Source organism: Pagrus major, chromosome 12 (assembly GCF_040436345.1).
Source record: "Pagrus major chromosome 12, Pma_NU_1.0".
NCBI lineage: Eukaryota > Metazoa > Chordata > Actinopteri > Spariformes > Sparidae > Pagrus > Pagrus major.
The window spans coordinates 19,845,196-19,860,243 of record NC_133226.1 but is presented as its reverse complement, the minus strand read 5'-3'; the positions used below and the strand labels follow the sequence as shown (position 1 = coordinate 19,860,243).

At 40.9% G+C, this 15,048-nt stretch overlaps 1 protein-coding gene across 4 annotated transcripts in view; it reads left to right on the top strand.

Annotated features, from left to right (window-relative positions):
- Window positions 1–15,048, top strand: part of ntng2b (netrin g2b) — a 69,661-nt gene that overhangs the window by 34,558 nt on the left and 20,055 nt on the right. For 3 of the 4 annotated variants that reach the window (XM_073478186.1, XM_073478185.1, XM_073478183.1), the window contains exon 3: window positions 1,734–1,910. In XM_073478186.1, coding sequence (XP_073334287.1) covers window positions 1,734–1,910 — 177 coding nt within the window. Of the gene's footprint in view, window positions 1–1,733; window positions 1,911–2,561; window positions 2,571–14,772; window positions 14,784–15,048 lie in introns of all 4 variants that reach the window. The other variant, XM_073478184.1, reaches the window with a different exon arrangement.

The following is a 15,048-nucleotide window of genomic DNA, read 5'->3' as shown; positions in this document are numbered from 1 at the left end:
AGGGGCCATTCTTTGAATATTTGATGCATACGGATAGCTGTTCACTCCAGTGGAACAAACCGGATTGGAGTCCAGTCGCTCATCTGGAAAAGGCTGTAATTTGAAGTCGTCGCTGCGGAGTGTCCTTAAGATCCTCATTTCCTTCCAAGCAGAACTTCAACCTCTGGATTAGCCCACCTGGGCCTTGCCCTCTGCTGAGGTCGAATGCGTACGCACACATTATGTCTATGCAACTTTCATACACATACACACCCATTCTCAGACACTTGAATTTCACAGGCAGTAATTGTAAACAACAATATGCTTACAAATGGAGGAGCATTCAACTTTTTGGAGAGTGTAATCATTTTTTTTTCTTCTTTACGTCCTGCTGTTCTTTTTCTATCCTCCAGAATTATTTAGAAATGCCATTTATCTTCTGATAGTGCCCAATATAAGTTGTCAGAGCTCAAGGTGACATCTTCAGATTTCTTGTTTTACCGACCAACAGTCCAAATCCAAAAAGATATTCAGCGTACCATCGGGTGTGATGGAGAAAAGCAACAAGTCCTCACATTGGAGAAGCTGGATCTTGTTTGAAAATCAAAATAGCTGCCAATTCATTTTCTGTTAAAGATATAAAATGTAACATTTACGCATTGAAATGTATATTATTCCAAATGTTTCCCGTAATGTTCAAACCCAGAGATATGAGAATACTATTTAAGGGTAACGGTGCATTTAATTTGCTTGGTCAGGAAGAAAGTCAGGAAACGTGACTAAAGATAACAGGAATAAATCTTTGATACATTACCTGATCCGTGATGCTTCTGCCTGGGTCACGTCAGAAAGATTTCCATTGAGCATAGTCGTTCTTCAACAATGAAGAAAACTCCAATGATCCCACACTTTTCATTTTACTTTTCAAATTACATTTAATGACTACTTGATGAATCCATTAATAGTCTCAGCTCTACATTCAATCGGTCAATCTTTAACATTTTGTGAAAATAGTTTGATTCATTTTGAATACTTCACTCAGTCATGGTGTCGGTTGTAAATGAAATGAGACGGAATCAGATGGACTGGCAACTGTACAAACGGCACTAGCAAACATCAAAATAGAAATGGGTGCTGTAGCTTTGCCAGTGATTTATGAAAGAGAACTGAAACAGAGACCAAAAAAATTCACTCAACATAGTAAACCTGACAAACTGTGATATTTTTCTTTATATAAACGTCTTCTTAGCTCATTAATCTTCAGTTCATCGCATATATATTTCTAAGTGTGTTTTAACTCTCATTTCCGCTCTCTGCAACATTTCACTGATACAGACACCACACATACAGTATACATGCACACATACACCCATACATATATTAAGTTATCTTTGATATTCTTTTTTTTTTTTTGCTCTCTCTATTTGTCAGGTATACAGTGTAATTTACAGTATCTGCTCAGTAAAGAACAAATCACGTTTTTTGTAAGACTTTAATACCTCCGTCTTAATCTTGTCTCATCTCGTTTAACATATATTACTTTGATGCAATTCACCTACAAGAGATTCATCATCTGTCTCTTTATCAGAGCTAAAGATCGTCAGCACTTGCACTCTTCTCCTTTTCTTCCATTGTGTGATGCTCCTGTAATATCTAGCACCTTTAACACAGCAATTACAACCAGCGACTTTCACTTGCCGTCTCACGTCATCTCATCTCACCTATGCCATCTGCTTTTTCTCCTTTTGTTTAAGGTGTAAGTGTAACCTCCATGCCTCCCAGTGCCTGCTGCAGGACGGGAACCTCCAGTGCCAGTGTGAACACAACACGACGGGCCAGGACTGCCAGCGCTGCAGGAAGGGCTTCAAAGCCAAGTCCTGGAAGGCTGGTTCCTACCTGCCAACACCCCATGGAACCCCCAACACCTGTACGTACCCACAACATGTTTATCTGTTCCTGTTGTGTTGATCTTACTCATAAATCTGACACACAGTTAGATACAATGCTGCTGACTCCTTAAATATGCCTGAGCTATCGATGTCTGTCAGCTTGCTTTACTGTATCACGCATGGGTATGACTATTAATTAATCAAGTTAAAATTGCAAAAGGAGATGTGTCCCAGGAGAGGCCTCAGTGTCTTGACACTGCTGCAGATTTAGGATGATTCATTCTGCACTGAAAAGGAGAGTTCCTCATCTGCTTTCTTTCCAAGACTTAGATGAGGAGGCAGATATCACTCTCATGTTTGTATGGGAGATGAGAAGCTAAAGCGAGCAGCCAGTTAGCTTAGCTTAATGCAAAGAAACCACTAGCCCCACATCTGTATATGTCTACGTCTTGGTCTTGACTCTCTTCTGATGGAAATATCTGGCTCTTAAGCTGCTAAACTCTCCACTATGTTCACCAGCTAGTCTCCAACCAGCAGGTAGTGTACAGCGGATTTATTTAAAGCTTTTTCACTGCAGTGAGTCAAAATGTTGCTGATGAGGGCGGTGAAAATTGAAACCAAAACAGCAAAGTTTCAGCCTGTAATATCAGAACACTGAGCTGAAAGATGCTAAAATGCTTCATAATGTTGAAGAACTGCAGGGTTGGGGGAATTTTTTTTAACTATGAGTGATGCTTTTAATATTACATGTAGTCACTCAATCCATTGTTAGTCAGGGCAACTGTTTGACATTGTTTCTTGAAAAACAACTGATACAATAAATTGATTATCAAAATAGTTGGCATTTAATTTTCTTATGACCAACTTATTAACTAACTGACTAACTGTTTCAGCTCTGTATTATCATCTAAAAGAATATTGAATAGTGCAGCTTGAAGATACTAAATTGAATAAGTGTAATGGTTGCCCCACTTAGCTGACGCAGGTGTCTTTGCCCAGCTACTTTTACATTCCCTTAGTGCCCTATTAGCTTGCTAGTGTCCGGTGGCCTGTTAGCTAATGTCTGCAAGCTAGAGAGAAGGTGGTGGATCAGTACATTATATTTTTCTATTGGAATGAATATGCATGTTTGGGCAATATTAAATAATATTGCAAAATTCGTATGCAGTTTCACGATACACTATACACAATACATAATAAATGTTGTTGCAAATGCTTTGTAAACTATTTATTAAGCAATTGTTTATTTATAAAGTTGCAACTGATGTTTATAAACCTTTACAATTGCACAACAATCACGCCATATCACGATATAATGATATCCAAAATCTAAGATGATATATAACCAAGCTAACGATATAATATCAATATATTGCCCAACCCTAATGTATGGATATTTTTAAAGGGGCTCTGTGGAACGTCTGTGTTCTGCTGGAAGGCTTTCGTTATTTTATGTTAGCAGACTATTTCTAATGTTAGCTACTGTTGATCTCTGCTGGCAGAGCGGAGAAAGACACTGACACGAGGCGATTGAGAACATGCATTAAGTCACATCCTTTGGACAGTTGCGCAAAATCCGACCTTCACAAAGAAATCCACGGTCCAGCAGCATTAAACAACTTAAACAAATCGTCCACATTCTTGCACAAACGAGAGAGACGGGGAAGGTCTCATTTTTCACTTCACAATACGATCCGCTCACATATGGCCAAATATGAAAGCAAATAAAATATGCAAACTTGTACGAATTGTTATGTAGAGAGCCCCTTTTAAAATTACAATCTCATATCTTTCTTGATGAATGTTTTCTCTTCAGTCTGTGGTCTTGACAGAAAAGTAGAATCGAGGGAGCAAGTTGAAAAGAAAGGAGGAGTGCTGCTGAGTTCTCTGAGTTGTCGTCACCTCAGTACAGAGAGCAGATCAGAGCCGTGTAACAACGTGGGAGTGCGTGGGGGGAAATCCTCTTGGAGAATGTAGCCAGCTACAGTAGCTAGCTATGATAAAATAATAATCTAGGGCAGCCCCTCCCCAGTTTTCTCCTTTCAAACCAACACACTCCTTGCACAGCCAGAGAGGGACACACGCACACACACTCACACACACCTGTACCTGCACACACACATTGCAAAGAATGGCTCTATTGTCAGCCCTTTTTTTTATCACGCCGTTGTTTCCAACCCACATCTAATGGTACTGACACACACCTTCAGAGCCCATTACCACTCTTTCAAGCTCCTGAATCCCATTAGTGGAATTTAAAAATTAAAATGTTTGCAACTTGCTCAGTTGAAATGCTACACAAAATGGCCTGGCTCGCGAAACAGTTTGGTCTCTACAGATTGCATTATGCATGCCAAGCTAGGCTAACTATAAATACAATCTGGGAAAATGTGCAAGAAAGGCAAAAAGTTTTTGATCCAAGCGTAGCGAAGTGGTAGCGCTCTCTTAAAACATACATATATGATGAGGACCTCTGAATGTGAGGTTTCGGCGGAGGAGTAACAGGTTAAATTAGGCAGTGCGGTCCCAGTAATTACTCCAGGACTTTGAGAGGAGGTCTACAACAAGCACTTATTTAGCAGAGCCGCTCTTAAGTTCTCTCTGCCACCTGAGTCTGATGAATGAGCCAGAGTCAAGTCTTTAGGCAAATCGACTGCATAAATAAACAAGTTCTCATCTCATCTCCTCTTTCCTTTTCTTATTCTCTTTCAGGTACAATTGCTGGTTCACCCTCCGGTTCTAGTAAGTAATAATGCAAAGCGAAGCACGAGTATTCCACTCTCTCTTCCTGTGTCTTCCCTTTTTGTTGCATTGTTTTGGAGATTTAAGTTTCAACCCCATACCGTCTCCTTCTGTATGTCTCCTAAACTCTCTCCCTCTCTCCTGTGATGTTCAGCTGGCTCTCTAGTCAGTCATTTCTCTTTTCCTGCGTCTCCTCTCTCGGTGCGGCAGCTTGGGCCCTGTGTGCTTCATTATTAATAGGCCTCTCTGTCGCCATGTCCTTTCATCACAGCACATCACACTAACCTGCACAGGAGGAATTCTTCCACAGCTCTGCTTTTCTTATTTAGACTAAAGACAGTGCTGTTGATGGATTGAAGAAAAGAAAAGGGAGGGATGAGCGAGGGTTGGGTGAGGATGGGTGGTGGATGGAGCTCCAACGGGAACTTAAAGAGAGAGAGAGAGATGGAAAAAGAGGGGAATGGGTGGAAGGATGTTGGCATATGTTAGTGTGTTGTAATGCAGTGTGATTCTGGGTGAGGAGCTCGGGGAGGCAGGAATAAAAGGGAATTTGATTAGGGATTCTCTCTGTGGAGAGGCTCTCAGCCTCCGAGCTGTTAGACAGAAACGATCGGCAAAGTGGCAACATCAACCCTGACAGCACTGGGCTTTTCTCCACATGGCCGGACAGTAAAAGGCTGATGCATGGATAGACTGAGCAATTGGACTACACTGCAGAAGTCTGCTTTTTAAAAGTCTCCTCTCACAATTACATACAATTGTGTGGTTATGTGGAAAAATAATGATTATACGATTTAGCAAAGAAAAGAATGATGCCTGCTAATGGGCTGGTAATGAGTTCGGTGGTTCAGTTTCAGGCCCCCACAGATTCAGTTTTTGTTTGGTAATTAAAGATTTTTACCTGTGTTGCTGAATAGCTACAACGTCAGCTTCATCTGTGACTCCTGAAGCTGAGGATGACACAGAGGGTGGTGAAGCTCAAGTTGAAGCTGAAGATGAAAGAGAGGTTACGACTGAAGGTGAAGCAGTGGGTGAAGGTGAAGCTGAAGGTGAAGGTGAACCACAGGGTGGACCTGAAGGTGTGAGTGGACCCGAGGGCGCCACAACCATCTCTGAAGCTGAGCGGCCCCCGGCTGTTACCCATGAGTCACCCTTTGGAGCCTCTGAGGAAGGTGTGGAAAAGTAGATTAGCGATAGAGGTAGAGACTGAGTAGATTTAGTCAACACGGGATAATCTTGAGATCTTTGTACTCAACTCCACTACATTCATTTGACAGCTGTGGTTACTCTGTAGATAAATATTTTACATACTGCGAACACTGCAGAAATATCCATCTTTTCATTAAAACAAGCAAAAACGTCTTCCATTGCAGTGGCATAATTACGATAGGAGTCAACTGATTTCATGAATTTTAAAAAACGATGGTGTCATTTTGCCCTGACTCTGTCTTCCGTCAAGATTCTCATTTATTTCCAGAACATTTCTTAAATTCCTCTGCTAGCACCTCTTAACATCATTAATCAGCACCATATTTCTCATTTGTTTAATCTGTGCAAAAATTGAAGTATAAAAAAATGAAAATCTGGCACAATTGCCCAAAGCCAAGACATAGTACAGAACAGATGCCCCTGCAGGATGGCAAATTGATGGTTTTACACTTAGTGAGCTTTAGAGGTGCTAGTAGGCAAAGTTTTTGTTTCTTTCCCAGTGAACAGAGCCAGTTTATAGTTTTTGTGATCAGTAAAGCAAATCAGCTGTGGCTTTACCAGTCCTCTCTGATACCATCTACCTCTCCGCTAAAAACTGAATAAGCATATTTCCTAAACTGTTGAACTTGTCAGTAGAGCTGACAGATAAATTGTTATTTCCATATATGTTGTCCTGTACTTTTTTTTCCAACAGGACTTAGTGCAGAAACCAATGCTTGGGGTAATTTCTAGTTATTAAACTTTTCAGTTCAAGGATGTCATTTCAGACAATAAAGTTTATTGTAAAACTGTAAAAAAGAGTGTATGTCAACCGAGATATCAATATTGCCATTGACCCCCAAAATGTATTTTTGTTCTGGCTCTGCTATTCATTTAAACAAGTTGATTTCTATCATAAACAGGTTGAAATGTTCTAACTAGACTGGCAGACATTTCACTTATTATTTAAATAAAAAAACAAGTTTTGTTTGGAGGGTTAGGGTTAAAATATTATAAATTACCTCCAGCTTGACCAGCTAACAATTAAGTGCTGCTTACAGGTGATAAGTAAGTAATAAATACTTTTGGTGACAATACTACAACTTTTAAATGCAGGGCTTATACTGTATTCATAAAGTGCGGCGTTGGTACTTTTATTCAAGTAAAGGATCTGAGTAGTCTTCCACCACTGGCCACAGCTGATCAAATGATACAGTAGTTGAGCGGAGACTAGTGACAAAGTAAATGCGTGTCTGTGGATGTGCTTATAGACGCTGACAAGCCGTGTGTTTGTGTCTGTGTGTATATATCATACATAATTCATCCAGCAACTTACTGGAGGTCTTCAGATGTACATTTGCTGTTTCCCCATGCGCATGTATCTCTGACGTTAATGTCAAATGTGGGCTGTCCCGTCTTGAGTGTGAGCACGTCAAACCATAAGGACATTCAGACTTTATTTGTTCTGACTGACTGGCTTTAAACAACCCAGGATGGATGTGAACAGATTCTGTCAGACGCTTCGACGTACAGTAAAGTGGACTTCAAACCCTGACACGCCTGCATGCTAAATTTAAACCTGCCGTCTTGGTAGCGGCAGCGGACCTCTCATGTTCCACCAGAAAAGCACTTAGGACGAGGGAGGAGCTGGGATTTTCGGCACGGCTGTGATGTCGTCAGACTTTTTTTTCTTTTTGTCTGAAGGAAATCCATTAAGAGTGTTTGTTGAACAGCGCAGCACTTTTGTTGTTTGGCTTACATCAGTAGGGAACTCAAAGAATTCACTGATTAGTTTTGATTTAGAAGGGGCTGACAGAAGCTTTAACGTTGTATAAGCAGAGTTACAGTCCTGTGTAAGCTGTTTTTAAAGCCCGCTGTGAAGGACACAAACGTCACAGAACATCACATTGTTACATAATGGGATCATTTTAATTCGATTTTACATCCACAATAGGGCTGCACTAATGATTATTGTCATAAATTCATCTTCAGATACATTTTTCAGTTAGTTGTTTGGTGTATAAAATTGGTGATTATAATTTTTCTTTTGTCCGACCAACGGTCCAAAACCCAAAGATATTCATATGTCTCTCAGTAAAGCACATGCCTCCGCCAAGGCCCAACAGTCCCCTTTAATTCAATCAAGCCAAATCCAATATCAAACCCAGTAGCCCTGAATCACACACACATTTTTAAACTGTTCAACCATAATTTTAGCTCATCAGAATCAGCATCAAATTGTAGTCACTCATTCATACCAGCCACCTAAATACGCCTGCATTTCTTCATCAAGATCCATGCATTCATCTCTGAGAAGTTGTCAAAAATGTTGAAAAATACCCTATCTCGCAATGTTCAAGAGAGTTAGAAAAAAATCCTGGCTCCGTCTCTTTATCCTGGATCCGCACCAAAAGTTAATGGGTTCTATTCTGGACCGAGACCCATCCTCCATTCAAGTTTTGTAGAAATCTGTTCAGTAATTTTTGTGTAATATGGCAGACAAACCAACCAACCAACAAAGAAAACCTATTTTTGGCAGCGGTTACGAAAAAAATCAAGAAGAAAAATCATATTTGTAAGGCTGAAAGCAGCACATTTTTGCCATTTGTTCGTAAAAGATGAATCACTTGATGATTAAAATTGTTGCTAATTAATTTCAAAGATTCTTTGCAGCTTTAATCTATAATGTCAATTTAAAGTGTTCTTCAGTTAGAAGCTGTTTCTTATTAGGTCAAACCAAGAGCCTGACCGACAAATTGGCTGGCAGATACTATTGGGCAATATTGGCCTATCAAAGATATATAAGTTACGGCATATATGGTGTCTGATATACTTTTCTGTTTTTGAATTATAATGCAGAAAACGCTGCATATGCTTGGGGTAATTTATGATTATTAAATTCCCAGTGGAGTTTATTATTTAGATAATTAAGTTTATAGTTAAACTAAAATATCCTTCCTCTGTTACATATCTTTGAAAAAAAAAAAAACACATTTGAGGGATGATTGCAGAAGAATGCGTGTATATAGGCCGACATATCAATGCTGGAATCTTTTTGTTCTTAATATCGGCATCAGCCACAAAAATTGAGTATCGTCAGGCTCTGAAAAAAACTAACACCTCTGATTGTGACTGCATAAATAAATAAATACAAATCAATTCATGCAATTTAAGATATATATATTATTATAGTTCAGGCATAACTACTCAGTTGCACTTTCTGGGTCACCAGAAAGAAAGATCCGACCATTGGAGAGTCGTCTGTCTTTTTTTATCTCAGGTTTTAAGAAGTGTATTTGGCTTGAACCTGACCCTGATGCGAGCAAACCCTTCTTATCTGCTTGCGTGTGTCTGTGTGTGTGTGTGTCTGCGGGTGTGTCGTGTGTGCACGTGTGTATGCGTAGATTTATGGCCGGCATATGGTGCAGTTCAGTGAAACCCATAAATCATCTTCATCCCCTCCTTTTCCTCCCGGGGATCTGAGGTCTTAGGTTCCATTCTCACAGAGCGGCCGCCACTACTGTTTGTATGAGCACACAGTGATACACACACACACACACACACACACATAGGTTTTATCGTATCGTGTGGCTGAAGGTCCTGTGACATTAATAACTGGATCACATTACAAGTTATTATCTGGAATAATATAATCTGTAATCTCAATTATCTTGGACGCAGCTGCTTTCAAAGATACATTCAAAGCCTGTATGTTATTTTAAGCTATCAGTAACAGCAATATGTGTACAGAAAATGTTTCATCCACATACAAATTGGTTATATAATCATATTCTCATTATTATTACTTTTTCCATGAAAAATGCAAATCCCATTTTAGGTATCTTTTGTCGGATTTTTACGTTAAGATCAAGGATACGAATTTGACTGCTGAAGTGAACGTGTCCTTCATAAACATCACAGCGGACTTACAGGTTGGACTGCATGTCATAGTAGTTGTACCCTTAGTTGTGTCCCTGCCCCAGTTAAGTCACTGAGCATGCTCAGATGAGGATTAGCGACCTATTGGCAGGAGACTCTGATCCACAGAGCCTGCATCCCATTGGTCAGCTGGACAGATGGGCGTTTGACGAAGGGGGAGGGGAGGTCAGGGCAAACCAAATCCTAAAACCCTGTCACCATGACCTCAGATGACCCTACTCCATCTTTTTATTCAACATCAGGTCCCAGCAGGGTTTTAGAAGTGCCCCAGTACAGACGGTACGCGCAGACACATGCAGTCACATACTCACACATGCAGACATGCAGACATACAGACGTTTGTCGCTGGTGATGTATTACACTACATCATCTTATTCGTGCACCATCCTTGCATTTTTCTAAAGACTGAACTTGGCCTTGGACTGAGAGAAATTGGATCATGTCTGGAAAATCATGTGACATATTAATAAGATCCAATGCTGTCACTCGCTGCCTCGCCATTAGGTGTCCTGGCAAACTGGTTAACTAGCCCTGAATCACAATGTCTTCATTAGTGTGGAGCTAAATCAATGTCTAGCACTCTGGTAATAACTGATGAGGATGCTAAGACTGACAGGTGGCATTAAGCATTATTGTTATCATTTCTCAGGCTTTATTAATACCAGTGACAAATGATCTCATTAAATGCAAATGCATTTGTATGGAAGAGACCTGAAAATGTGTCGGAGTGGGGACTGCACATGAACCGACACTGTGCGCTCGCTCAAGTGTGTAAGTGTGTGTGCGAGTGTGTGTGCCAGAGAGTGTGTCATGGGACAGTTAGTGAGTCCGTCTGTACAGACAGATAGGCACATGTCACAGGATTACGTAATGAATCAGATTAGATGCATTGCATGAGAGAGTGATGGCGCTGTTGCATGGATGAAAATGACACTAAGACCTTTCCCTTGCTTGTTTTTTTTCTTTTGTATCATTAACTTTTACATGCAGAGTCCCTACTCTCTGGCGGCTCTGTTTCTGGGCTGGGAAACTCACATTCCAGCTCTCTAAACCCTCATCATTTTGATCTAAGAGAAGGTAGGCACTTGCAAACTAGGTAGTATGAGACTTTTGGCATGTAACATAATTTAGTCATGATTGCAGTGTGATTATACAAGAATAGATGAGTCGGATGGTTAAAAGTTATGTAAACTCCTGCTTTTATTGATGATGTAGAGCTTACAAAAACCCCGAACCCCAAATCCCCTTCCAGCCTGAGATTAACGCCTGTCAGATCCCGCTTCTCTGTGCCTTTTTCACTTTCTCCAGCTCTGCTTTCCAACTGTCTAGTCAAAATACATACACAGTTATTTGGATGTAGAGTTGCAGTGGTATGAGACTTTCACGGTAGAATAACCATCTCAGAAAATATTGCAGTTTCTCGTATTATAGACATTCAGTATTGCGGTATACTGTAATATATTTATCAGTTATAATGAACCTGATAGGCTTGAAAATATAAATGTTTTTTCGTTGCACAAATGCTTTATCATAATTTCACTAAATACTGTGTGTGTACATGGCATTATAATCATCAGTTTTCATACCACGTCATACCTTTACAGCAGTATATTGCTGCAGCAGTATTTGGATGTAGAATGACAATGAAAATGAGTTTTATAACATGCTTTTAGTCAAAAAAAGCCATAAAATTAGAAAAAGATCATTCTGCCGGTGTTTCACAGACACGCTTTGATGATCTTGGTCTTGTTCTCATCATATGTTTTATGTAGCAATTATGGATCAGTGACCAAAATAAATCAGATAGAAAGATAACTGTCGTGACTGACTGTAAATCTTCATTATCAATTACCATCTGATCGGCAAATGGAGTTATTCTAGAAAATGGTGCATGGTGTATTAAAAATCTCACAAAAGAACAGCGCTGCAGCCACAAGGCTGAATGTCCCGCATGACAATTATGTTATTTTCTCTCATTAACTAACTGTTGAATAAAAATGTGGCCACCGAACCATTTTAGATTCACATTAGAGGAAAATAGTGTGATGATTAGGCAGGACATCGGCACACCAGTTGTTTAATGTATTCAGATTATGTCTGAAAGCATAAACCCTGTGTATTGTGCCACCGTATCGTACCATATTTATAGATCAGTAATTAATTCATTGTTGTTGTGAGGGCGAGAGATGAATATTTCCATAATTTTTCAGTGTTTCATCATTCAGATTTAGAAATGACAAAATTGAAAAAAAACATATGCGCACATCAATACACAACATTGTAAGTGTAAAACAGAGGGATACACTTTGACAAACAGTGTGTGATTTCATTTGTTCGACCATATTAACAATAGTCACACCTTTAACAGTCACTGTTTTTTGCAGAAAAAACACAGCTCTCCAGCACCGAAAGGGTTGTGGAACAGCTTTTGAGTTTAGCCTATCTCAGCAGTGTGAAGTCACACTTTCATTGTGCGTTCTCACTTCTGTGTGTACGAACGAAGTGCACGCTTGTGTGTGTTTATGCGCATATTTGAAGAGAAAGAAAAGGGAAAGCTAGGAAAGGAAGGGCTTCTTTGGATAAACACTCTGAGGCAGCATCTCTTATGCTAATGTCTTAGCCTGCTCATTCCTCATTGCATTTACATTCTCTGTCCTCTTGTGACTGATGCAACAGACACCAGAGCTCCACCAGCAGAAACCAGCTCAACCTCACATACAGACAATGTGCTACCCACCAGCCCTCTGTCTGAGCCAAAACTGGTACCAATGGGAGAATCTGACACACTTCCAGCTACACCACAGGTTCACCCTGCATCAGCATCCTCTCCGTCAGGGGAGCACAGAGTTTCCTTGACACCGGAGGAGTTCACACCCTCAGAGACAATCCCTGAACATTCACATCACTCTCACACAGTCCCAAAGGAGCCCACACATCATTTGGTTATTGATCATCATCACCATTCAATTACAGAAGACACCGTCCTCCATCCCCTGACTCACCATCATACGAACCTTGTCGAAACTGAGGAAAAACACTCAGAAGCCAGGCATAGTGAGACAGGAGGTAAGGCACACCCACAGCTCTAGATGACAGTAGATATAGAGTAGAGTAGAGGCTGCCAGAAAATAGAATAATCTAATTTAGAATCAGGATATCATTTTCATTTCCAGCCAGCGTGATGGTTTTTATGGCGCAGAACCCCTCTGAAATGGACAATTTTCAGGAGGTGAAAGTCACTAACACGCTCGTATACACAAGCTATCATAATTTTATGTTGTTCAGCATCATATCGCATGTCAGAGTCGCTTATTCAATTTAGGCAGTGCCAGTGAAATCTAGTTAATGTGGGCGAGTGAGTGAGAGGCAGTTTCGAGGGGTGGAAAGAAAAAAGGTGTGTGAGCGCGGTGGCGGAGAGTTTGTGAGAGTCTGACTTCAGTTGACATTGACTATGTTTACATGAAGTTATTGCCCTTATTCCAAAAAAAAAAAAAGAATAATAGTGTAATATTATTGTGCGTGTAAACGCAGTCACTGTCTTTGCATCATTCAGCGACATTGAGAGGATTGTGGAGCATCAGCCGCGGGATGAGGGTGAGGTTTACATACGAAGAGTTAACAGGAGAGGCAGAATCAGGACGAAGCCCAAAACATCCTCCAACATTACCCTCAACTGACTTTCTGCAGTATGTCAGATCTGTCAGGTAATAAATAAAAGGTTCAGGTGGTCTTTGAGGTCTCTTCTTTCAGTCAGTGTAGAGCAAGCGGGAACCCCAAATGCTCTGGCTGCCGGTGCCAGACGGTTCGGGCTGAGCTGATTGAGATTAATGCCAAGAACCGTTCGAATCACCCCTACCCCCGAGGCAGCATGGGTTACTGAGATTAAATGCATTTATGCTCACTGCTGTGCTACATCAGCCTTTGAAACAACCGTGATTCAGAATCCTTCTTTACCACAAGAGAGCTTTTTTTTTTTTTTTCCAGCCAGCATGTGCATGCATGTGTGTGTGTGTGTGCAGCTGTGACAGATGTGTGAGAGAGCAGGTCTAGTGGGGCCAGAGTCGGACATGAGTAGAGGTAGGCAGGGGTTACTTTGATGAGATGTAATGATGGCATGATGCCAGTTGTGTGAAATGGTCCAGGGTGCTGTGAGAACAGCTGCTGGCGTCCTGTCTCACTGGAGCCCCAGGGAGGGAGGAGGGATGAAGGGGAGCGAGTGGGCGGGAGATAGCCGAAGGGGGACGCTCCGCGGGGGAGCGGGATGCTTGCAGGATGCCCCCTTCTGAAGAAGAATAACTGGAGATGTACATCGCCTGTACAAAAACACCTCAAGGGGAAACACAGATGGAAGCATGCAGCACTGTATTCTCCAGGGGTTTGGTGATCATTAGTCCCCTCAATGACGTGCATGATGTGATCGCTTCAAGTGATTGGTTATTTCTGCGAGGGAGACTGTGGTGTTTTGATTTATTGAATTGTGTCGGTGTGGAAAGGTAAAAGGAAGAGGAGGCTTGATCCATAAACTGAACTAGTTTCACATTTCTCTCATTTCTTTTCGTGCTCATTGTAGCCCTAAAAAACTTGAAGCAAAGGATCCTGGGAATGGCATAATGCCCTCTGGGAAAGTGGAACATACAGAGAAAAAGAGGGAATTTGAGCTAAAGACAATTAAAAATGCAGTAAAGGCAGGATGTGTGTGCTAAGATGTCTCTACCTATATTGATTCGAGATGCTTTGTGTGAATGCAGCACCAGAGAGAACATTAAATCTCAACATAGGGGAGTACACCCATGAGACGATGTTACTGTAATATAAAACAGTATATAACATCCTATGAATATTCATATTTTGGGTAAATACAGTACAAAAATAAAAGCAGAGGCAGATCTTCTTTTTCCATTATGGGAGGGAACAAAGAAAGAAGCACGTACAGAGAGTTAGAACAAGTGCCAGTCAGGAAACTTTATGACATTCAGATAAAAGGAAGTGCATGTCATTTCTTTCACAAACCTGAGTGAAAAGTGTAGCGATGAAGGAGTTTCTCAAGCCTCTCTGACTCTCACAGCTTTTTCCCAAGCCCAGGGCTGAGGCCCCCGATGGGCCAATCCACTATCTGACAGGGAGAGCAAAAGGAAGAGAAAGAGAAAACAAGGTCTCGGAGGAAGACGAGGAAGGGAGAGAAAGGCGGATGATATCAGTAATCTTTACCCACTGCAGTATCAGCGTAATTATAAAGTTCTCAGAGCGTATGAAATACTTCAAATGATGTCTGTTCTTATTGTGTTAATGCCGATTGTGGTGTGACAGTTTC